At 40.8% G+C, this 24,999-nt stretch overlaps 1 protein-coding gene across 4 annotated transcripts in view; it reads right to left on the bottom strand.

The window, feature by feature from the left end:
- mtfr2 (mitochondrial fission regulator 2) overlaps positions 1–24,719 on the bottom strand; it is a 30,966-nt gene extending 6,247 nt beyond the window's left edge. The window contains exons 1-8 of one of the 4 annotated variants that reach the window (XM_069887236.1): positions 24,628–24,719; positions 20,703–20,822; positions 17,717–17,861; positions 15,947–16,051; positions 11,685–11,788; positions 6,516–6,745; positions 5,815–6,154; positions 4,821–5,001 (exon numbers count right to left, since the gene is read on the bottom strand). In XM_069887236.1, the coding sequence (XP_069743337.1) occupies positions 4,821–5,001; positions 5,815–6,154; positions 6,516–6,745; positions 11,685–11,788; positions 15,947–16,051; positions 17,717–17,779 (1,023 nt within the window). In that variant the 5' untranslated portion in view covers positions 17,780–17,861; positions 20,703–20,822; positions 24,628–24,719. Of the gene's footprint in view, positions 1–4,820; positions 5,002–5,814; positions 6,155–6,515; positions 6,746–11,684; positions 11,789–15,946; positions 16,052–17,716; positions 17,862–20,702; positions 20,823–24,206; positions 24,228–24,627 lie in introns of those variants that run through there. The other 3 variants (XM_069887237.1, XM_069887239.1, XM_069887240.1) reach the window with 3 other exon arrangements.
- Positions 24,720–24,999: the final 280 nt, after the last annotated feature.

The following is a 24,999-nucleotide window of genomic DNA, read 5'->3' as shown; positions in this document are numbered from 1 at the left end:
GTCCTTTTACTTATTCTGAATCAACACTATTTTGTGAAGATATATTGACTCCACGTCCACACTCCACACCCCTAATCAAAGTCATCTCTCCTATACCCATCTTTTGATCAAGAGTTCAAACATTCTCCGACAACAGTGATTGGGCAGCTCCAGTATCTCTAAGAATTTTAACTGAAACCTGGGAATTTCCATCCTTTACTGAAACCAAGCCCTCTGACACAAAAGGTTTGAATGCATCCATAACATCCTTACCAGGTATGGAACATCTGTTCTCATTAAATTCAACTGTCTAAATACACGCTTCTAGTAATATCTCCTTTTCTCGTCTCTTTTTTAAACACTAAACAATTTGCAAGAACATGACCAAGTTTCTTACAAAAATGACATACAAATCCAGAACTTCTGTCCTTTCCCACCTTACCTTCATTTTTTTTCTTAATATTCTCCCAAAACCCAGCAGCAATAGATATTCACTGAGACCAATGGCTACATAATCAAAAGTTGCTTTTAATTTTCTTTAAACAAAAACAAGATCAAACTTTAAATTATTACTTTTAACTTAGCCCCCTTTTAATTCTAAGCACACATGTATGTAATGTGTATATGTTCAGAAAAGTTCTTTGCTTTAATAGCACTTCTCAATCACTTCTCCCTTCTCCAAGTTCACCGGTATCAGGCAATTCTTATACTGTGCACAAAATTTAACATTTATGATTGTTCACCAGGCTCTGGTGCTCAAAGGTAAATGGTTATCACTCAGGAAGGTTCTCAATGATTTCAGAGAGAGATTTGTTGCTTGTTGGACACACAGACACAAACTGATTTCCTCCGACCAGTCACTTCAGTGTCTTGTCGAAGAAACCTACCCCATCATGGGTGTTCCAAATGGTCACCACAGAGGTCTTCTTGCTTCCCTTATTTCAGGACTACAAAGGTTTTGAACAGGCTGAACTCAGAACTCACAATCCATCTTCAAAATAGGGTTTTCAACAAGCCTGTCAGCCTCCAAAAGCTACTGCAGAACTATAGAACTGACATCTCTTTCTCTCTCTCTCTCTCTCTCTCCAAATAATCATTTTTTTCCTCTCTGTTTGCAAAACCGCATGACCCCTCTTAGAACAGCAAACTGCAGCCAGACAGATTGCTGGCACTGGACTCAGTTTCTGAGCCTGGACATCAGTTGCTTTAAAGACAATAGTCCATTTATTCTACAACATCACTCCAATTAACACCTTCTTGTGAAGTCTCCATAGGTATTCTTCAAAGTTTCTGTAAAATCACTGTGGGCATGAAGTCTCTGCTTATGCATAGCTCTTGTATTTCAAATTAGATGTCTTTTGTGAAATATTAATGTCTGTTTGAGAAGTGACCTACACTAAAACCTCCCCCCCTCCACATCTATCTCTTTTAAAAACATATTTATATATAACCTGTAACAATCAAGACCCAAAAGAAAGAGCTGTTACACTCCCCAGCAGCAACTGAGAGACACGTAATCCACTGGGTTAAGTTTAACACAAAATTTATTAACAAACTAACAATAATAGAATTGACCCAATAAACTTAACACCCAAATACCAGCTTTAATGGCAACTCTATACAAACAACAACACGGCGTATGTGGAAAAAACCTAGACCATTACAGTCCAAGCTCTAATGCCCAGAAAAAAAACTATAAAATTCCCAAACTAACCAAGTCAGTCATGTCCAGTCTGTCAATCAAGAAGGAACAGCTCATGGATCTCGTCTCCAAACTTGGGATTATTTGTTTCTTTGCCCACTGGTCTTTTAATTTGAGGCTGTATCCTGATGACCGTGGTCCCTATAGGCTTTTAACTTGAGCTTCAAATATGGCAACAACCACTTTTACTTTCTTCACCTGGGAATATTCACAGTGACCTCCTAGTCACTACATGAGTTATAAGCAGATTTGCTTATAATGTTATTCATGTGACTTTCATTTTTAATTTTCACAATATTAATTAATTTTAAAAATTGGAAATTGTTAATTAGTACACTTTTACTACGGCTCCTAGAACGCTTCCACCAGCGTTGTCTCCGCTCCATCCTCAACATTCATTGGAGCGCTTTCATCCCTAACGTCGAAGTACTCGAGATGGCAGAGGTCGACAGCATTGAGTCCACGCTGCTGAAGATCCAGCTGCGCTGGGTGGGTCACGTCTCCAGAATGGAGGACCATCGCCTTCCCAAGATCGTGTTATATGGCGAGCTCTCCACTGGCCACCGTGACAGAGGTGCACCAAAGAAAAAGTACAAGGACTGCCTAAAGAAATCTCTTGGTGCCTGCCACATTGACCACCGCCAGTGGGCTGATATCGCCTCAAACCGTGCATCTTGGTGCCTCACAGTTCGGCGGGCAGCAACCTCCTTTGAAGAAGACCGCAGAGGCCACCTCACTGACAAAAGGCAAAGGAGGAAAAACACAACACCCAACCCCAACCAACCAATTTTCCCCTGCAACCGCTGCAACCGTGTCTGCCTGTCCCGCATCGGACTTGTCAGCCACAAACAAGCCTGCAGCTGACGTGGACATCTACCCCCTCCATAAATCTTCGTCTGCGAAGCCAAGCCAAAGAAGAAGATATATTATGGTATTTTCCTTCTATTATGTTAAAGCAATATGTATATGAAATTATTATACTGAACTCAATAAAAATTATTTAAGAAAAGGAGGTAACTAGGGCAGGGTTGAGGACTTTACCAGAAAGTGGGTTGAAGTTGAGAGAGGCAAGTTTAAGAAAAGAATAAGCAATCTTATTGATAGTTAGCACATGTAGTCCAAATCCCATCCTGAGATAATATTTGACATCTAAATTCAGTTCAGTTTCAGGCAGATACTAAGGAGAGCATGAATCTGTGGCTGGGGAATGCAAGCTGAAATAACTTCATAATAGCTTAACGATCACCTCAATCTTCCTAATATTTGGTTGGAAGAAATGTTTTGCTTATCCACTCTTTGCAGACGATGCCGCTTTAGTTGCCCGTTCATTCAGAGTTTCAGACAATAGAATAGCCAAACATGGTGGTGGCAAGGTTAATTAGGATAGGATCAGTGTGCATGTGGAAATTGACAAGAGGAAACACTAGAAACTGACAGTGCCTTCCTTTATTTTCAAATTATTGCAGCAAAATTCCCAAACCAATACAAAGGTCAAATGCAAATGTAAACTTCCAGAATATTATCAGAATATTTTGTAACTAGCTGCAGTACAAGCACAGTCAAATCACTTAAAGGCTTAGAAATTCAATCAAGTATTTTGATAGGAACATTATAAACTTTCAAGACAATTTATAAAATATTTTCAAGTGTGAAACAAGCACATTTTTAGACAAGTTGTTATTAAACTGCAAGTAAATTTAGGTTGACAAGCACTGTGGTCACGAACAGGGTGATACAGCATGGAATCGGGTCCTTCTGCCCAACCCACTTGGCTGAATTTCAGCCATTTCCCTCTAATCCTTTCCTATCCATGTACTTGTCTAGTGCCTTCAAAACTTTGTCATTGTACCTGCTTTTATCAGTTCCTGTGGTAGCTCATTCCACATAACTATTACCCTTGTAATTTCAAAAATCTTTTAAATATTTCCCCTCTCATCTTAAATCTATGCCCTTTTGTCTTAGACTCTCCTATATTGAGAAAAAGGCTGTGACCATTCACCTTATCTATGTCCCTCTTGTGAGAGAGAGCGCGAGAGCTGGGGAAAAGATAATGGGGGGGGGGGGGGGGTTTAAATGGAAACTGGAAGTAGATGTTAATGCCATCTGGTTGTAGGTGTCCAGGCAGAAGATGAGGTGTTGTCTTGTGAGTGGTCTCAGTCTGCCAGTGGATGAGAACATGGACAGACATGTCAGCAAGGGAGTGGGATGGGGAATTGAAATGAGTGGCTCACTGGGAGATCCATGCTATTGCGGAGGACAGAGCCAAGATGGTCAACAACGTAATCGCCCAGTCTGCGCCCAGTCTCTCTGATGTAGTGGGACTACGAGGTAGGTGGCAGAAATGACAGAGGAGGTTATGTTGGACACGGACCCTGGTGAGTGGTAGGTGAAGACAAGGGGAATCCTGTCATTGAGGCAGAGGGGACCAGGGCAGATGTGCGAGAAATGGAGGATATGCGGGTGAGGGCCGAGTTGATAATGATAGAGGGGAAGCCACATTGTTTGAATAAGGAGGACAATAATAAGTGAGTCTTGCTCAAGTACATTGGAATAAACAAGTTTAGTCGATGATCAAGACAAGGATGGGTTGAATTTTATAGATTCAAATTGTGTTTTGGAATGGAATATGCCATCTTGTTGATAGTAAACATATGTAGTCAAAAGCTCATCCTGAGTTCTTGCAAGGAGCCTACTTTTCAGATGCTACTCTGATACACAAGGCCCCTCTACAGTTGTGTATCTACACTAAAGCAAGGATTTGACCTTTACAAGTATAAAGGGATGATCATCCCTTTGAGGCTTCAACTCCATGCCAGATTTGTCCAGAAGCCAATCTTTCTTTTTATTATATGGCCACAAACAAAATAAAATTTAGCCAAACCTCATGTGTGACATGAATATATTTCACAACGATTATGGCTATCAGAGATCTTCAAACATGGTTTAAAAATTGTTTTGGAATGATCAACACTGACCGTACATGCTTAAAAGAAATTCTGTAGATGCTGGAAATCTAAAATGTGTTCAGAAAGTAGTGGAAATATTCAGCATTTCAGGCAGCATCAGTGGATACCATGAACAAATAATATCTGATCTGTGGAGCATGTCATGGTTCATTGGTTTACAAGAATCCACTTACCCTTGGAGTCTCTGGACTTGATAGAGGAGAGAATTCAAAAGACTCATTTTCCTTATCAGAAGAGTCATTAAGGTAACTGTGTGCAAACTTGCGCTTTAAAGCATCTGCAATAAGTGCCGCTGGATCAGAAATGGATGCTTTCGTTGCTGGTTTTCTCCCCATAGGTGTCCCTCCTGGTGACCTTTGAAGTTAAGATAATATTTTCAAAAAGGCAAGTCTCGTTGTTTGCAAGATTCTGTTCATGGGAGTTGAAGCAAGAGCAGAAGCACTTTAAAAAAAGGAAGTTCATTGCTTAGTTCACAAACTAATTCACAGTTGCTAATAACAAGGTTGAGTGGAGTGGCCAGTATAAGAGTGGAATTTTGATACTTTGGCTCAAGCAGCTTCAGTGATCAAAGGCAGGTAAGATAAAGGTAAGGCTTGTCATTGGTATTATTTTCAGTGGTTAGTGCAAACAAGAAGGCAGTTAGGGTTATACAATGCTCTTCCTGTAGGATAGAGGAAGTCAGAGAATGTTCCAGTGTCTTTGACTGCTCCTGTGGTAAATGCGTGCAGCTACATTTTGCAACTGACCAAATCAAAGATCTGCAGTTCCAACTGGATGTACAGTGGATGCTGAAAATATTATCGATAAGAAATTTAGTGAAGTGGTCTCACAAAAGGTGTAGATAGGGAATAGCTGGATGTCCACTTGAAAACTTAGAAGGTGTAATCTGACAGTACAGGAATTGCCCGTGACCATATCCCTCAGTAACAAGTATAACATTTTGGATTCTGTTTGGTGGAGGGGGGGTGGGGGGGGTGGAATAATGTACCAGGAGGAAGTCACAGCAGCCATGCATCTGCCACTGAGTCTGGCTCAGAAGGGCGGGGGGGGGGGGGGGAGGGAGGCCTAATGTGGGCAAATGTGACATAAAGGAGGACCCATTGTTCAGCATGGCCAAGATGGGCCTGCAGGACTGTTTCAGTTCCTTAAATTACAACAATAAATTACCTTTCCACGACTCTTAGTTTGACATTCTGCAGGTCCTTTAATACATCCATCATTCTGAAGGGCTTTGAGGATTTTTCAATTAGCTTTGGTTTGACAGTCATGGGACTAGAGTTTATCTTCAAAGCTTGGCATTCTGGGTTGAGCTCTTTAGTTGCTATGACTTTGCTTTCAGCATTTGGTGGTGGTGGTGGTGGTGGCGGCGGCGGCAAAAGAACTGGTTCAGTGGCAGTCATTGATGGATGATTCAAAGCACTAAATGGTGTTGATGCCAATTTTGGAGGAGGAATGAAGGCAGGCGTATCAGGAATGCAAAAGCCATTTAATTCCAACTGAGTTAAACCTAGGAACAAAATAAACTATTTCAAAGAGTGATAAATGCTTTTCAACAAATCATAATGAATTGTGTATACACATAATAATAAGACTATGCTTAATCATTTTCTTTTGAAGTTTAAAGGCTAATGCTAGAATTTGTCTGGTGACTTCTCAAGTATATTAGTGTTGTATATTTCCCACATATTAGCGGGTCTGAACAAGGCTCAGTGTGATCACGTGTAAATTTCAACTACTGTATACGCAAGAAAAAAATGCATCAATTATGCTGCTGTACAAATCCAACTTTTCGCCTCTAGTCATCATTTCATTATCAATAAAAATCTTCTGTGCTTGTCAACAAATACATAATCATCTATATAACTTACAAGCAGAACCTGGCCTTGAATCCTGTTTTGAAATTATCATGGCAATTTGTGATCTCAGATGAGATAATTCATGTTCAAGCTGAGAGATTTTATCCAATGCATTTTCATTCGATACATCATGATTCGAAGTAGGATTCTTTCCTTTCAATTGACTTATAGAAGTTGTTGACTTGTAATGTCCTTGCATTGAGCTAATCATACATTGCACTTTGGCAGGGTGCACTTCATTCCTTGAGTGAGATAAAGAAATAAGTTCAACCTCAATATTTAATGAAACCAATTAATTTTCAAAATGTTCATTTTTTTTAATTCTTTTACTCCAATACCTGTAATCATTGTGGGAAACAAAAACTGCAAATCCTGGAATCTTGAATGAACAAAAAGAAGCTGGAGTGACTCTGCAGGTCGGCCAGCATACATAGAGAAAAATGGTCCAATGTTTCAGGTCAGGATCCTTTATCAAGACTAAGGTAGGAATAGGTGAAATCCTGTCTATAAAGGGGGCAGGTACTAGTTTCTCCAAAACTCCCTGGTCCACTCCTCCCTCCTCTCTCCCTTCTCTTGAGTACTTCCCACTGTAATTTCAGAAAATGCAAAACTTATCCTGACATTGTCTCCCTCCACTCCGTCCAAGACCACAAACAGACCTTGCATGTGAAGAATTTTACAAACACATCATATAACATAACCTACTTCTCTCAGTGTATTTCACATGGCCTCTTCTACACTGATGAGACCGAACATAAATTGAGCAACCATTTCGCTGAGCACCTGCACTAACCATTCCCCCACAGTCATGTCTGTCCTCAGACTCATCTATTGCCAGGCTGAGGCTATATGTAAACTTGAGGAATAGCACTTTACATTCCTCCTTGATAACCTTGAACCTAATGGCGTGAACATTGATTTTTTTTTTAATTCAGGAAACCCCCAGTTCTAACCAATTTCAGATTCCATTTCTTCTTTACCTACCGCATTTTCACTCGTTTAACGCGCACACACATATAACGCACATCAAATCATAAATTGTGTAAAAATATTTTCATATAGTGCGCACACACATATACCATGCACATTCTGACAAAAGCAATTTGCATTTAATTGGGACAGGAGACAAAACACATTCCCATAGTCCCAGTGTATGTCACAGTTAATCTCCCAAAGGTGTTAATCCTCCTGCAACACATTAACAAGCTTTGGAGAGGAATCAATTAAATAGATCAAAGACAGGCTTGGGAGTTAAGCAGGATTTTAATTCTGTCATGATTGAAAAAAGCCTTACTTTAAAAGAAACCTCATCTTTTTATTATCTCCTCCCTCAGGGGATGGCTCTGTGCAATTAACATGGGTAAGGTGCAGTGCCCTAGCAAGAATATCCTGTTTCTCAGACTACCATGGCACTCAAGCCAGAGATATTCTCAAGAACAAAATTTTGAATTTTGCCATTTTGTATGTACCAAATTCCCACTCGCTTTAAATTGTGTGCATTCTTTCATTCCCGCTATTACATTCCCAAGCAAACTATGAGTGCGTTCTTTTATTGCTGCTATTACATTCCCGCGCTAGCTATAAATTGAGTGCATTCTTTCATGCATAGATAACATAATCAGCCTATATGGCTATCACCTACATTTGATATAGCCTAATCGGTTTTAAAAATAGGCCCTTGCATTTAGTGCTATCATTGAGATCTAGAGTGCCAGTTAGGTAGAGGGAGAGACCACTGTGTGGGAGGGAGGGGGCAGGGTTAGAGAAAAAAGTGGAACAATGGGAATACTGTATTACTGAAAGACTTTAGGACAGCCTTCAAGCATCCTTCTGTTACTGTAGTCGATACTGACACATCATCCCTGTCACCATTCTTGTCATCAGTGGTGGAATCACCAGCATCTATGCTGGCTTTTCTCAATCCACTGCAGATAGTTTTTGGTGTAATCTTATCCCACGCTCTGGCAACCCATTCGTAAACTTAACTTTTCAGCCGTCCGATTGGAGTGAATTAATGAGTGCCATTCTACATCCATTCCTCCCATTCTGATCTGATGAATGTCCTGTGTTATGAGCCCAAAGGACCCCAAAACCCAGCAGCAATAGACATTCGCCAAGACAAGTGGCTTTCAAACCAAAAGTTATTTTTAAATCAACTTCAAACATGAAAATAGAATCAAACTCTAGTTTAATTCCATTCTTATACTATACTCTATACTAATCCAAATTACCCCCTTCTAATTCTAAACGCACGTGTACGCAATGCGTGTGTAAATTCAAGAAAAGTTCTTTGGTTCACAGTTCAATCTCACTTCTCCTACTTCCAAGTTCTCTGGTTGCAGGCAATCACCATACTGTGCACAGAATTTAACATGTATAAAGTTTACCAGGCTTGGTGCTTGAAAGGTAAATGGTTACCACTCAGGAAGGTTCTTGTAGGGTTTGCAGAGAGAGATATTTGTTGCTCCAGGATTTCCACAACTGAGGTACCACCACTAGTCACCTCAGGGTCTCGCTGATGAAACTTGCCCCATCAGGGTCTTCTAGATGGTAACCTCTTTCTTCAAGCTACCTCAGAGTTCCATTCCTTCCTCTATTTCAAGAGAAACATCAGACAGATAGCACTCCAGCCATCTACTGCTCTGGAACTTGCTTTCATCAGTTTCCCCTGGATTGCACTTTTCAGTTACCAGTCAGTGTCCCACACACTGACTGACTGAGTTGTTAACTCAACTCTCTCTTTTCCAACTGAAACTCTAGACAGCATGACTCCAGCAAGATAATGGTCAAGCATTTTGTCAGTTCAATTAACACCTACTTGTGAAAGGTGCTTACATTCTCAGAGATCTTGCAATGTGAATTCTTCAGTCTTTCAAATAAGATCTGTTTTAAAATGTGTGTAGTATGTGACCTACTTATAAATGCTCCCCAAATATTAATATTGTTACACCTGAATGGATAATTAATGGAATTGAGTGACTGCAGTTTACATGTCAACACACCTGAAATTACTGCAATGTGGGCGATAACAGAATTTATAGATTTTTTTTCTGCTGAATGCTCTTTGTGAGCAGCCATGGAATCAAATATGCCTGGTCTTGGCCTGTAACACCTTTCCACCCACAGTTTCATAACGTTGGAGACTATACAATCTTTCTTGTTGTAGTGCACAATCACAGTATTGGGCATTTTTCTCACGTCAATGTTACTCTTTCAAATATGAGCATTGGCTTTAATTTAGCACCACTTCCAGTGCAACCAAGGACTATGACCAGTTGTAGTTATTGCCAATTTTTGGTCCAGGAGCAGCCACAGTTCTTGTGGCGGGGATGTCAAAGGCCATTGGGACTTCATCCATGTTTACGACGTCCGCAGGTGTGATTTTAAGTTTGCATATTTCACTGGGGACAAAGTTATGATAATCAATGGTTTTTTTGTTCCCAATCTTCTGGAAGTTGCTGACCTACAGTTGTTCTAGATTTTACCAACAATTAATTTTGCTCATGAACTTTGATATCTAGGGGAACCCCGCCTTGAAATCTAGGATGCCTCTTTTACGTGCAATAGTCTTACTTTCATCTAAATGGCGACTGTAGGTACAGCCTGATTTTGTTCTCTATGACTAAGAACCCACAACTTCAAGTCAGACTCAAACTAGGGCCATTTAGCTTTTGGGTCATGACATGAGCATTTTCGTGGATTCATCCTCTCAAGCGCATCTTTCTCTTTCCTCTATTCATGAATGGATAATTCGCCAACCTCAAACTCTCTTGCTGCCACTCTAAATGCCAGTTTCTTCTGCTCTGGTAATAATATTCAGCTTGAAATTAGGGGTGTAAGGTTGACATTTGACTCCTTGCATTGTTCACCTTTAGGCATAATTAGTTTAATTATAATGTTTGCAATCTTGATGTATTCATGAAATTATTAAAATATTATAATCCTTCCAATTTCTATGTAATTGAACCAAACATTTTTTAATACCGAGCTTATTTCTTAATAATTGTCTATAATATGAATTTCTACTGTTAGGAGCCCAGAGGACCCCAAAACCCAACAGCAATAGATATTCACCAAGACCAATGGTTACTTAAACAAAAGTTGCATTTAATTACCTTTAAACATGAAAATAGAATCACACTTTAACTTATCGGTATTGAGTTAACTAACCTAACTTAACCCCCATCTAATTCTAAGCATACTTGTATGTAATGTGTGTGTAAGTTCAGAAAAATTCTTTGATTCACAGTCCAATCTCACTTCTCATTCCTCCAAGTTCACTGGTTGCAGGCAATTCTTGTACTGTGCACAGAATTTAGCATTTATAAAGTTCACCAGGCTTTGGTGCTTGAAAGGTAAATGGCTACCGCTCAGGAAGGTTCTTGTTGGTTTTCAGAGAGAGATTTGTTGTCCCAGGACATCCACAACTGATTCCTTTTTAATCAGCCACTTGCTGATGAAACCTGCCCCCTCAGGATTCTCCAGATGATAACTGCTTTCTTTCAGGTCACCACAGAGTTCCTTTTTGTTTCTCTTATTCCAAGTGAAACATTAGATAGTCATTCCTCTCCTCTTCCATGATCCACAAGGGTTTTGACCAAGCTGAAATAAGAACTAGTCTTCCAAATGGGGTTTTCCACAAGGTTGCCAGCTTGTCCTGTTCTAGTCCCAGCTGCTGTTGGTGGCTGTAACACTGCAGAAGTGATATCTGTCCCTCTCCCTCTCTGAGAAAAAGCCTGTTTAACTCTCTCAGTTTGCCAAACCACATGGCCCTCTTAGAATAGCTCCAAATAATCTGCAGCTTTGACATCCTCTTTCATCTGTTGCCTTTTTGTAAACAACAATCCATTAGTGAAGTCTCTTGGACACTCTCTAAAGCTCTTGCAAAGGCTGTGGAGCCGACATGCCTAACATTAGCAGAGCCCCAGTATTTTAAATAAGATCTGTTTTAAAGTGTTTGTATGTGACCTACTCCAACAAACCTTTCCTAATTTATCTCCAAAAAACATATCTATACACTGTCACACCACCATTAAAATAAACCCTCAAAAAATCCACAAAAATTGCAAACATGCTTCTATTTCTATTATACACTTTTTATTAACCTACCAAATGACCACAATGAAAACAATCTGTGTCCTGATATACCTACCATTCTAAAACACAATTACAGATACATACCTAAAGCGAGTAAAAATATCGCCTTCATCATCAGCTATCCAAGCCACATCAGCCAGAGATGGAACCACATGTTTATGATGAGAAACACCTTGTTCATCTAAAAGCTACGAAGAGACAAAGTAATGCATACATTTATGCATAACTATTTGAAAACAAAATGTATAGAGAACTAAAGTTAAAATTCCAAAAAAAATGACAGTGAACAACAATCACAAGGCACTAATTGGAACCAAATTTCAATAGATTTGACAAAAAGATTTAAAATGAGAAATTGATATATTTACACCTGATGAAAAATACAAGACATGCTTTTAGTTTTCTATTCAAATGGAGTGTCAAAACAAAAATTATAGGTGCTAATTTCAAAGCAATGTTTAAAATGTATACACCATGTAATAATTTACTCATTTATACTAATAAAGTATTATTCACCACCAATTAAGCCCTCTAAATTTCCGAGGTTCTAATCCAGGGGTGGGGCAACCTATCGATCGTCACACTAAACTGTAAGCCTTTGTCACTGGAGGCCCGAGGACTGTGTGCGTGAATTAAATATCTCTCAGCGAAGGAAATACTTTGTGGTTATATAAATACCACCCATTCCTTCAGGATCATGAACTAGGCAGTGAAATGACTGTGTTCACACAGAATGTTCATTGAAGTCTCTCCACATCGTTATAACCAGAAATTGATCATCAATTGCATCACTTTCTGCCCCCTGGCACTCCCTCAAAATGGGCCTGAGACATCAGTGGGAGCTGTCCCATTCTTGTTCCCAGGCCACTCACCCACTGGTGAATGTGAAGCCAGGCGGCCAACAGGGTGAACCCTTCAGAGTGACTCCAGAGCACTCCCTCCCCTCTCCTGAGCCACCGCTGCCACCACCCACCCACCTCTCCCTTGAGCCGCACTATCTCCCCACTCCTGAGCTGCCCTCCCTGCACCACCCCCTCCCCTCTCCCAAGCCGACCCAGTCTCCAGAGAAGACCTCTGTCCCCACTCCCGAGTTGACCCCTCTCTCTACTCCTGAGATGTCCCCCTCTCACTCCCCGTCTTCCTGCTCTCCTGAGTAGCTCAAAAAGGCGCAAAACAATATGTCAATGTGTGGAACGCTGCGATGTTCCTTCATTCCACTCCGGATCCAAGTAAACTTCATTTAGCACAAAGCAAATTTTGTTCACTCTGAAATGGGATTTACCTCACATACTCATAGTTCAAAACAGACCTCAGAGTTCAGAGAAATTAAATAAAAGGAGATAGTGATCAAAGAAGTTGAGAGGAATACACAATAGCTTTTGCTGAGAAAGATTCAAAATGTTGTTTGCAACAAATGTATTTATGTCTACAGTTTTGCAATAAAAATAATTGATACTGATTATTTTTAAAACGCCTGAACTATTTGAAGAATTATTTAAAAGCAACCATGTTTAAATGACAGTTTGCAGCACTCCAAAATATTTATATCTAGCAAGGAATGATTTTTTAATCACTCCTGCTAAATAGTTCATTTTAAGGTGATGTCTCACTATTGACATCAACAACTATGTCACCCAATATCAAAATGCTTTCAAATGTTAAACAAAATCAAGTTTCCCACTGATTGAGCGGCTGTCTGTTTTGGGGTTAGTTATTTTATTTTCATTGTAACTCATTTTTCTCCTTTTTGACTTTTTTTTTTAATTGTGTTATTTTAATGACTAACTCGTGATTTTTGGTGCATTTCCAGATTTGAAGATGCCTTCCCTGACCTGAAATATATCATTTTAGTTTTTTTTAAAGGAATATGGTTGACCTTATTGCTTGAACTTTTTCTGTGCATTTTTTGATAAATTAATGTTAGTTATGTTCATACATTGTACATTACATACTTCAAGCAGAGAAAATCAAATATTTAAATTACATTATGTCTGTATGTGGCCCACCGTTCAAACACACCATTTGGCCCACACATGGTAAAAGGTTGCCCGGCCCTGTTCTAATCATTTAGGAGGAGCAACTTCATTGTGAAAACTTAGGCAAAATCTCATTTACTGCTTTGTCTAACCATTAAGTAGGAAATATCTAGTGGAATGTACGCTTAATTCTCCATGAAGAAACCACACTAACACTTCTATATTCTAAGACGTCTGAGGAGATTTCCCATGTCATTGAATGCTCTATCAAACTTCTACAGGTGCACCATAGAAAGAATATTGAGAGGTTGCATTACAGCCTAGTTTCCAGAAGGCAGCAGACATAACCAGGACCATCACAGGCTCTGACCTCCCATTCGATGAATACATCTATGAGGTTCTAAAAGCAGTAAACATCATAAAGGATTCCCATCACACTGGTCAAAACCTCTTCTTACTGTTATCTTCATGCATATGCAAATAAACAACACTCATTATCTTGTTTCAAAAGTAATTAGCTTAAGATTTAATAGCTCTAATATCTAAGATCATTTATTACATCACTTTCATTGTCTCACTTCAATAATTGTTTTAGAAAAATATTTAATATGATCCCACCAAAAAAACATTCCACCCATGTGTATCAGGCATTGGGGAGGCAAGATACCCTACAACTCCAAGATTATTCCGTATTCAGAGGGAAAAAAATCAACTCATCTGTGATCAAGTTCAAAGCTTTTGAACTTAAAAGTGCAAAGAGGGTCAATTTATCATCAAAATATCAGTGGAAAACAAATTCTAAAAAATGAGAAACACCTAAGCAGAACAAATTAGTAACTGAAGCCAATGAGCATGTATGGATGCACATCAATGGAAGATAAAGCTAGGAAGTTGGAAAGACAGACATATAACGGGGGTAAATTCTTAAAATCTTGGTGCTTACCAGAGCTCGGAACTAGTGCTTCAGGCGAGGAGTAGGAGTCAGAGGAGTCCAGGAGAGGAGGAGCGAGGTGGGAGTGACAGGGGTTAATAAATGGAGGGTAAGGTAAAGGAGCAGCCAAGAGAATGAATGGCACAGAGATGGAATAGGACTTGGAGGCTTTGGCTCACGAGGCTTCAGCGAGCAGAGGCTGAGGTCGAGCTTGTTCGCATTGAGGTAAGGATGGTTAGTTGTTTATTTGTTTCTTTTGCATTTGAGGAAGGGGAGAGAAAAAGAATGAGCCTAAGAGCAGTTTGTTGTCCTCAGTGTCAGATGTGGGAGGTCCTGGAGTCTTCTAGCCTCCCAGACATCCATGTCTGCGACTGGTGTGCTGAGCTGTGGCTTCATTATGAGTTTGCTGCCGATCCACGGGACCAGCAGGTTTAAATTAAGCACAGTGAGGGTCCCGCGCCTTCCGGCATGAGACTCCGTAAACCATCGTGCCATTACTCGGAACGCAGCACCACACGCATGCAGTCCATTAAATGGATGAGTACCCAGCTGTCTGTCTTATGGCTCAGCGCACCCGCCGAAGAACCGCGTCGGCGACAGTTCGCAATACCATGCTGTGCACCTACTCGGCCTGCTACACAGCTGCTTCAACAGTTCTAAAGTGTGTACAGGAATAGAGGATCTTTGAGAGTGTGAGAATAGTTAGTAAAGAACATAGATACATAGATTTCATAAACAGAGGAATAGGTCACCACACTTCAGAAAGGATGTGAAGTACCCAGAATTTTTGAGAATAGTTCCAAGTGATGAGGGGTCATTGTTAGATTGGAGAAACGGGCTATATCCTTGTTGGGGGAAAAGGTCGACAGAAGCTACCAAAGAGATGTAGAACATCGTGAAAGATTCAGATACAGTAAACAAAAAGAAGTTGTTCCTCAAAGGTAGTTCAACATTCAGCAGTCACAGATTCAAACAAATGAACAAAAAAAAATTTTTTTTTTTTTTAAAAGACACAATGAGTGATTACGATCTGGAATTCAGTACCTGGAAGTACAGTGAAAACAAAGTCAATCCTGCTTTTCAAAGGGAATGGAAAGGCAAATGAGGGAAAATATTTGCAAGTCTACATGGAATGAGCAGTGTTAGAATTCATTGTATTTCTCACCACAAAACAAAGTGAACACAAGAAACCGAATGGGTCATTCCAAGCAATGACAATTTTGCAATTAAACAATGTCATAATCCAGGATTGATTCAATTGAAAGTTTCGAGATAATTTCAAGTTATTGTAAGACTAAGAAATTGGCAGGTGTGTCAAAATTTGGTTTCAGTAGAATGATGAAAAAATAATGAAACCTTCAAACTTAACAGTAAATATGATATAAAGAACATGAATATAAAAAAAATTTTCTCCAGATATTAACATCATGATCTCTAACCTGAAAGCAGATTCTGGGCCAACGATTTAACGGAAGAGCTGAACCTATCCTTCGAACGATGCTACGAGATTTTCCATATCGTTTATTTTGCCACACCAATAAGAGCTGTTTAGAAATCACAGACATTGGCAGCCACAGTTATGACATTTTTGTTGAACAGCAAGATATAAATAATATTTTAATTGCAGTGAGCTCCCCCTTACCAAAAGTCTATTTTCTTTTACCTTCCCATTCTAAAATTACAAGATCCTAAGCACAAATTTATAGTTTATGACAACAAAGTAATTTACATTTAAGCTTAAGTTGGTTTATTTTAGTGCCTTTTCATACTGACAGTATCAACACTTATTTTTCCCTGTCTAGATTGGTAGGAGAACGTTGAGCACAAGTGCGCTTCAGGGAGCGCTATTATGCTGAACACAGGTGTCCCTCAGGGATGTGAGCTCAGCATACTCCTGTTCACACTGCTGACCCATGACTACAATGCTATATCAAACTCCAACATAGCCATTGTTTGCAGGTGACACAACTGGAGAAGTGGAAAATCTCATGAAATAGTGCAACAATAATAACCCGAATCTCAACACGGACAAGACAAATGAGATGATTGTGGACTTCAAGAAGACCAGAGGCTACCACCCTCCACTACACTGTAGTCAGTAGTGGAGAGAATGGAGAGCACCAAGTTCCTTGGAATTCACTTAAGAAGCAAACTATCCTTGTCACATCTCCTCATTTGCCAGGAAGGCACAACAGCACTTCCTTAGAAAGCTGAGGCAGGAAAGGAATAATGGCCACTATTCTGTCAATTTTCCATATGAGCTCTATTGAAAGCATCTTGGCAGGTTGCATCACAGTGTGGCCTGGTTGTTGTAAAGCATCAGCTCGGAGGTCAATTCACAGGATCATAAAAGCAGCAGAGAGACTCACTGAGGTCCTTCCCCACCCAGCATCCCATTATTATGATTTTCCATGATCGTTGATTAAAGAGAGCTTGCAAAATCTGTGGACCCCCTACCACCCCCTATACGCCATCTCTAGCTAGTCACATCAGGAAAGAGATAGAGAAGTATTAGAGCCATATCTACCAGGACGAGGAACAGCTTTCTCCCCGCACAAGCAGAGAGACGTCCCCACTCCTGCCAGGAGGCTGAGGTGGCACCGGGCAACTAGGGGCAGCCACTTCACCTCACAACCTATGTGGTGTTTTGGAACATATGCACAAATTGCTGTCACTCTCCCTCTCTCTCTCTTCAATTTCTCCCTCCATCACCAGTGAAGGCAATCTGTGCAGGCATTCCAAATGATCTTTTAAAAAAAAAACGGCTTTGTGTTCATCCACACACGTTTCATTGACGTCACTACAAGAGGAGCACCAAAACAATGAAGTTTGGGGAGGTGTGGCAGTGGGAAGCAATTTGCATGTGCTGATTGGATGGAAGCGATTCCTTCAGAGAAGGAAAAGCAACCATGGTGATACAGGTAGACCCCAACGTTTGTGTGGTTTCTCTGCTTGTGTTATGACCCTATGAATGTTTGCACTGTTGTTGCACCAATGGATTGGACCATCACAATTGGATGTAAAATTTACAAACTTAATTACATTTCAGAGCATGCTGCCACAAAAATTGTTCTTGGGGTACATCTTTAGTGGGAAACTGTGTCCCCAATAGTAAACTACACAGAACAATATTAGTAGTAGCAACTGTTCAAAAGGTTTTGCAAAATAACATTTAATCAAGAGACAAGAATTAAATATTGGGAACTTACTTTGTCAGATGATACTCCAAAGTACTCAAGAACTTCACAAATAAAGTTTAGTAGACGAGACATTAGATGATTTAAAGCATTCACCACAGGAAAAGAACATAGCTCTGTTCACATTGAATCAGAAGAAACAACTCAGAAGAAAAATCTATAAAAGAGAGAAATTTATAAACAAAATTTGAGAACAGAAACAAATTGCAGTGTTATTCATAGCCTTAGTTCTCTGATTATGAAAAATCTCAAATTATTGTTTTTCTTTTTAAAAAAAGAAAAAAATATTCAAGCCATGAAATTTCTTTTAAACAAACTGGAGAAACACGTAAAAATTTTTGAGACTTGAAACCAAGGAGTAAGCAAACAACATCCAACATTTATAACAAGGCCTTTCTGAACACACTATTAAAATACAATTAAAACACTCCGTGTGTTTGAACATATTAAAAAATATTTACAATGAGAAACTGCACTTCATTGTTCTGATCATATATTACAGCAGAAAATACATAACAAGAGAGCAAAGACAAAATATCTTTTTATTAGGTATCCACATTTCAAAGCAATACTGTGTTTGTCTCTCCTTTGAGTTTGATTCTACCAGTGACAATTATTGAACAAGAACAAAACAAGTTATTTGAGACTGCATTACTATTCAATAAGAGTATGGACTTTTTATCTGCCATTTTTCTTGTAGTAATCCCATATCCATCAACTCCCTTAATACAGTAAAATCCTGTTATCTGGAATTCAAGCAACTGGCAACCTCAAATGGCAAAAAACAACTCCTGAGATAAATAAATAAATGCTTGGAATGAATAAGAATAAAATTTTAAATAAAAATTTAAAATTATAAAAGTAAACATTCTCTGTAGTAACAACTTTTGTTGAAGATGAAAGCAAATATTCAGCCAGTGAAGCGCCTTGGCCGTGCTTTGCTCATAGCACCAGTTTGACTGGCTGATGCTGCTCGCCGTTGTGGGTGACTCTCTTAAAGTGTCTCCTTATCTTTGTTTAGTAAGAGTCTTTATTAGTTTTCAAACTGCCCCCCTAAACTCACATTCCACCTTAAGTAATCTCTATGCCATAAGTGCTCTGTGATTAGTAAGGGATTGCTTCAGGTGGTATGCGAGTGGAAAAAAATTTGAAAACCACTGTTTTAATTGTACCTAATTGACTCATTGTGTGTATGGTTTTATAACTCCAAAGGAAATGGGCCAATGACAATTTTTCTCAAGCAAAATATTTCAGTAACAATTGAGTCAAGAGCGGTGGTTCTCAAACCCCCCACCTACTCACATACCACCTTAAGCAATCCTTTACCAATCAGAGAACAATTATGGCATAGGAATTGCTTAATCTGAAATTATGAGTTTGGGGGTCAGTTTGCAAACCATTGGTCTATTATTAAGTATATTAGTAAACCTTTATATGTAAACTTGGGGGGTGGTGTGGCTAGTGAGAGAAGGAATTCATTATCTATTATATTGTTGTAAAGTAAAATCTTTTAAGCTTTATATATTCATGCAAGTGAAGTTTGTTCAGTGTAAGTACAGTATAGTATTTTTGTTTTTTAAACTGTTTACTCTTTATGCAGGTATATTGGTTAGGCATTGTAAAAGTGAGTCTCAAGCAACTGGAAAACTTGCTTTTCCCACATCTACCAATACTGGATACCAGAGGCTTTACGTAAATCTTGAATAAACTGAATGACTAGATCTCCAGTGTCCATGGATCCAGAATTCTTAAGATTTACTCTCTTTTAGGGAATAAATTTCTTTTTTTTTTCAAACTTTATTTAAAAGATAATAAACAAAAACATAACATACAGTATAGAAATAATCAAGAAAAAAAGATTTTACATTTACACCCATCCCACCCTCCCACCACTACAGCCAACTCCCTTAAGGGGAGCAACAAAAAAAAACCCAAATAGATTATATATATATGAAAAGAAAATAAAGAAAATATTATAAATGTTAATAACATTTTTAAGTATATTTAAATGCATATATTTCAAATATGGAGACCACTTACTAACAAAAGAGGAATAATTATCATGTAAATTATAAGTAATTTTTTCCATAACAATACATACTTTCAATTCGTTATGCCAACGTGCTATATTATTCTCAGTATCATCTTTCCGAGTACTAGCAACACATTTATGCGCTACTGATGACACCAAATGTACAAAAACAATTTGAATTTTGTCCAATCCCACTCCCCTTAACGAATACAAATTTCCCAACAAAAAAATCGTTGGATCTAACGGTAATATAAAATTATATAATTTTTCCTAAACTACTTTAATTCCTTATCAAAATGATTGAACTTTAACACAAGTCCAAACAGCATGCAGAAAAGTTCCAATACATGAGCCACATGTAAAACAAGAATTCGAATTACTAAACCCATTTTTTTTTAAGCTTTTCTGGGGTCAAATATAATTGATGTAAAAAATAATTAACCATTCCATATCTTACACTTGCCAATTTAATTACATTGTCCTGACACATATTCACAAAATCATCTTCGGGAGAAATAAATACTAAATCACTCTCCCATTTAAGTTTAGATTTCTCCCAATCTGGTTTATCCATAACAAATTATACAGATTATACCTGGCAGAGAGGAAACCTGACAGAAAAAGCTTATGTGAGGCATAGATAGGGTAAACAGTTGATTATTTTCTCCATGATTAAAAATGTCAAATAATGAAGGACATGTATTTAAACAGAAAGGAGGAAAGTTTGAAGTAGATGCGACAATTTTCAGTTACTCTACATTCTGCTTTAGCCTCAGACCACCTTCCATGCAATCCACAAGTTTACAACTCCTTCTTTCATATCCAATTCTTTGATATATGTCACAAAGGTCCCAGAACCAATCTCTGCACGACAGTGGTCAGACTTCAATTTAGGAAAGCATCCTTCCATTATCACCCACTACCTGCTAGCAGCATGTCAACTTTGGATCCAATTAACCAGCTCACCTTGGAACTCGACCAGTTTACCATGGGAGACCTTGTCAAGTGCCTTACCAGATTTCCGTCCAAATTTTTATTTCCAATAAAAACAGAAATGCAGGAAATAATCAGCAAGTCAGATTACATCTGTGGGACGAGAAAGGCAGATGCATATTTCAGATCTAAGACACCTGTTGCATATTTTCATCGTTTTGGACTTTTATTTTTTAAATTTACAGCTTCTGTAATTGTTTTTCTTTTATTTTCAGTTTTCAAAATAGTCAAATGCAGATTATAATTTTACTCTTGTTATTCTTTGGCTTGGCTTCGCGGACGAAGATTTATGGAGGGGGTAAAAAGTCCACGTCAGCTGCAGGCTCGTTTGTGGCTGACCAGTCCGATGCGGGACAGGCAGACACGATTGCAGCGGTTGCAAGGGAAAATTGGTTGGTTGGGGTTGGGTGTTGGGTTTTTCCTCCTTTGCCTTTTGTCAGTGAGGTGGGCTCTGCGGTCTTCTTCAAAGGAGGCTGCTGCCCGCCAAACTGTGAGGCGCCAAGATGCACGGTTTGAGGCGTTATCAGCCCACTGGCGGTGGTCAATGTGGCAGGCACCAAGAGATTTCTTTAGGCAGTCCTTGTACCTTTTCTTTGGTGCACCTCTGTCACGGTGGCCAGTGGAGAGCTCGCCATATAATACGATCTTGGGAAGGCGATGGTCCTCCATTCTGGAGACGTGACCCATCCAGCGCAGCTGGATCTTCAGCAGCGTGGACTCGATGCTGTCGACCTCTGCCATCTCGAGTACCTCGACGTTAGGGGTGTGAGCGCTCCAATGGATGTTGAGGATGGAGCGGAGACAACGCTGGTGGAAGCGTTCTAGGAGCCGTAGGTGGTGCCGGTAGAGGACCCATGATTCGGAGCCGAACAGGAGTGTGGGTATGACAACGGCTCTGTATACGCTTATCTTTGTGAGGTTTTTCAGTTGGTTGTTTTTCCAGACTCTTTTGTGTAGTCTTCCAAAGGCGCTATTTGCCTTGGCGAGTCTGTTGTCTATCTCATTGTCGATCCTTGCATCTGATGAAATGGTGCAGCCGAGATAGGTAAACTGGTTGACCGTTTTGAGTTTTGTGTGCCCGATGGAGATGTGGGGGGGCTGGTAGTCATGGTGGGGAGCTGGCTGATGGAGGACCTCAGTTTTCTTCAGGCTGACTTCCAGGCCAAACATTTTGGCAGTTTCCGCAAAGCAGGACGTCAAGCGCTGAAGAGCTGGCTCTGAATGGGCAACTAAAGCGGCATCATCTGCAAAGAGTAGTTCACGGACAAGTTTCTCTTGTGTCTTGGTGTGAGCTTGCAGGCGCCTCAGATTGAAGAGACTGCCATCCGTGCGGTACCGGATGTAAACAGCGTCTTCATTGTTGGGGTCTTTCATGGCTTGGTTCAGCATCATGCTGAAGAAGATTGAAAAGAGGGTTGGTGCGAGAACACAGCCTTGCTTCACGCCATTGTTAATGGAGAAGGGTTCAGAGAGCTCATTGCTGTATCTGACCCGACCTTGTTGGTTTTCGTGCAGTTGGATAATCATGTTGAGGAACTTTGGGGGACATCCGATGCGCTCTAGTATTTGCCAAAGCCCTTTCCTGCTCACGGTGTCGAAGGCTTTGGTGAGGTCAACAAAGGTGATGTAGAGTCCTTTGTTTTGTTCTCTACCTAAAAGCTCCTTTGCGCAGGCCCGAGGACAGGTCCACGTCCTCCCCCTCCACGTCCTCCCCCTCAAAAGATGCTCACAAACTCAAGCTAGCATGCTGGAACATCAGAACCATGCTAGATAAGACTGACAGCCATCGACCTGAACGTCGGTCTGCCCTCATTGCACATGAACTCCTCAGACTTGACATCGACATAGCCGCTCTCAGTGAAGTCCGCCTGGCAGATGTAGGCAGCTTCCAAGAACGCGGCGCGGGCTACACACTCTACTGGTCTGGCAAGCCTTCGGATGAACGACGCCTATCTGGTGTAGGCTTCATGGTCAAGAGCTTCATTGCCTCCAAACTCGAAAACCTTCCGACAGGCCTCTCGGACCGAATCATGTCCATGCGACTCCCACTTCAAAACAAGCGTCACATCACCCTCATCAGTGTCTATGCTCCAACCCTCCAGGCGGAACCAGCAGAAAAGAACAAGTTCTACACCGACCTGCGCAACCTCATCCAACGTACCCCTACAGCCGACAAGGTTGTCATCCTGGGCGACTTCAACGCTCGTGTCGGCAAAGACTCAGAAACCTGGCCAGGAATCCTGGGCAAGCATGGCGTCGGCAAGTGCAACGACAATGGGCGCCTCCTGTTGGAGCTCTGCGCAGAACAGCGGCTTGTCATTACAAACACCCTTTTTCAGCAGAGGGACAGCCTTAAGACCACCTGGATGCATCCCCGATCCAAACACTGGCACCTCCTGGACTACATCCTGGTGCGAGAAAGTGACAAACAAGATGTGCTCCACACCAGGGTCATGCCTAGCGCGGAATGCCACACTGACCACCGGCTGGTTCGCTGCAAGCTCAACCTTCACTTCAAGCCAAAGCCCAGGAACAATAAAGCCCCCAGAAAGAGGTTCAATGTTGGAAAACTGCAGTCAGACGAAGCGAGAGGAAACTTCCAGGCAAACCTCAAAGCAAAGCTCGACGTTGCAACCCGCCTCACGGACCCGTCCCCTGAAACCCTCTGGGATCAGTTGAAGACTACCATACTGCAATCCACTGAAGAGGTACTGGGCTTCTCCTCCAGGAAAAACAAGGACTGGTTTGACGAAAACAGCCAGGAAATCCAGGAGCTGCTGGCAAAGAAGCGAGCTGCCCACCAGGCTCACCTTACAAAGCCGTCCTGTCCAGAGAAGAAACAAGCCTTCCGTCGCGCATGCAGCCATCTTCAGCGCAAACTCCGGGAGATCCAAAATGAGTGGTGGACTAGCCTCGCCAAACGAACACAGCTCAGCGCGGACATTGGCGACTTCAGGGGTTTCTACGAGGCTCTAAAGGCTGTGTACGGCCCCTCACCCCAAGTCCAAAGCCCGCTGCGCAGCTCAGACGGCAAAGTCCTCCTCAGCGACAAGATCTCCATCCTCAACCGATGGTCAGAACACTTCCAATCTCTTTTCAGTACCAACCGCTCAGTCCAAGATTCCGCCCTGCTCCAGCTCCCTCAACAGCCCCTAAGGCTAGAGCTGGATGAGGTTCCCACCCTGGATGAGACATATAAGGCAATCGAACAACTGAAAAGTGGCAAAGCAGCAGGTATGGATGGAATCCCCCCAGAAGTCTGGAAGGCTGGCGGCAAAACTCTGCATGCCAAACTGCATGAGTTTTTCAAGCTTTGTTGGGACCAAGGTAAACTGCCTCAGGATCTTCGTGATGCCACCATCATCACCCTGTACAAAAACAAAGGCGAGAAATCAGACTGCTCAAACTACAGGGGAATCACGTTGCTCTCCATTGCAGGCAAAATCTTCGCTAGGATTCTACTAAATAGAATAATACCTAGTGTCGCTGAGAATATTCTCCCAGAATCACAGTGCGGCTTTCGCGCTAACAGAGGAACCACTGACATGGTCTTTGCCCTCAGACAGCTCCAAGAAAAGTGTAGAGAACTCTTGTTATTAGACAATCGTTTAAAACATAGGAATTAGAACATAATACATAGGAATTTGACATCAATCTCTGAAATTCTGTACCCCATAGGATTCTAGACACCAGATCATTGGAGGTATTTAAAGAGAAGGCCATGTCCCGGAATTGGGGGCTTTGACAACAGGCACAGATGGCCTACGGAATCACACTGACGGAGCGGGCCTGGATGGACCATTCCTGCTGGGTTTTTATATATATATATTTGGTGTTCCCTCGAAACGTACACAACAACCTTTCTCTCCTCCCTTCCCCTCTCCTCCTTTCAACTCACCTCCAACATCAACTCGACCTCCAACGTCAATTCAAAGTTAGAGCCAGTAACCAATAAAAGAGGGAGCTATCAGTAAAGCTTCTGGTGATTGGTCACTTAAAGCTGCTCTCTGAAGCGGACCAATGGGGAGCCGGTTCTTGCAGGACTGGGACCAGCGACCCGACCGATCTTTTTCTGCCCTCACTCATGCGGCCTGGCGCGTTTCGTGCTTTAATTACTTTGCAGTTTTCATGTTTGTTTCACGGTTTTAGCAGTTAACAAACAATCGCGAAAATTTGTCCAGAAATCGGGCAAATGTAAATTCCCATTGACTCTGAGTGAGGGTGGAAAATGCGGGGCTGCTCATTGATTCACCGTTTGACTTGAATCAGG

This window comes from Narcine bancroftii, chromosome 6 (assembly GCF_036971445.1).
Source record: "Narcine bancroftii isolate sNarBan1 chromosome 6, sNarBan1.hap1, whole genome shotgun sequence".
NCBI lineage: Eukaryota > Metazoa > Chordata > Chondrichthyes > Torpediniformes > Narcinidae > Narcine > Narcine bancroftii.
Note: the sequence above shows the minus strand (reverse complement) of the source record. Positions and strands in the feature narration are given on the sequence as shown.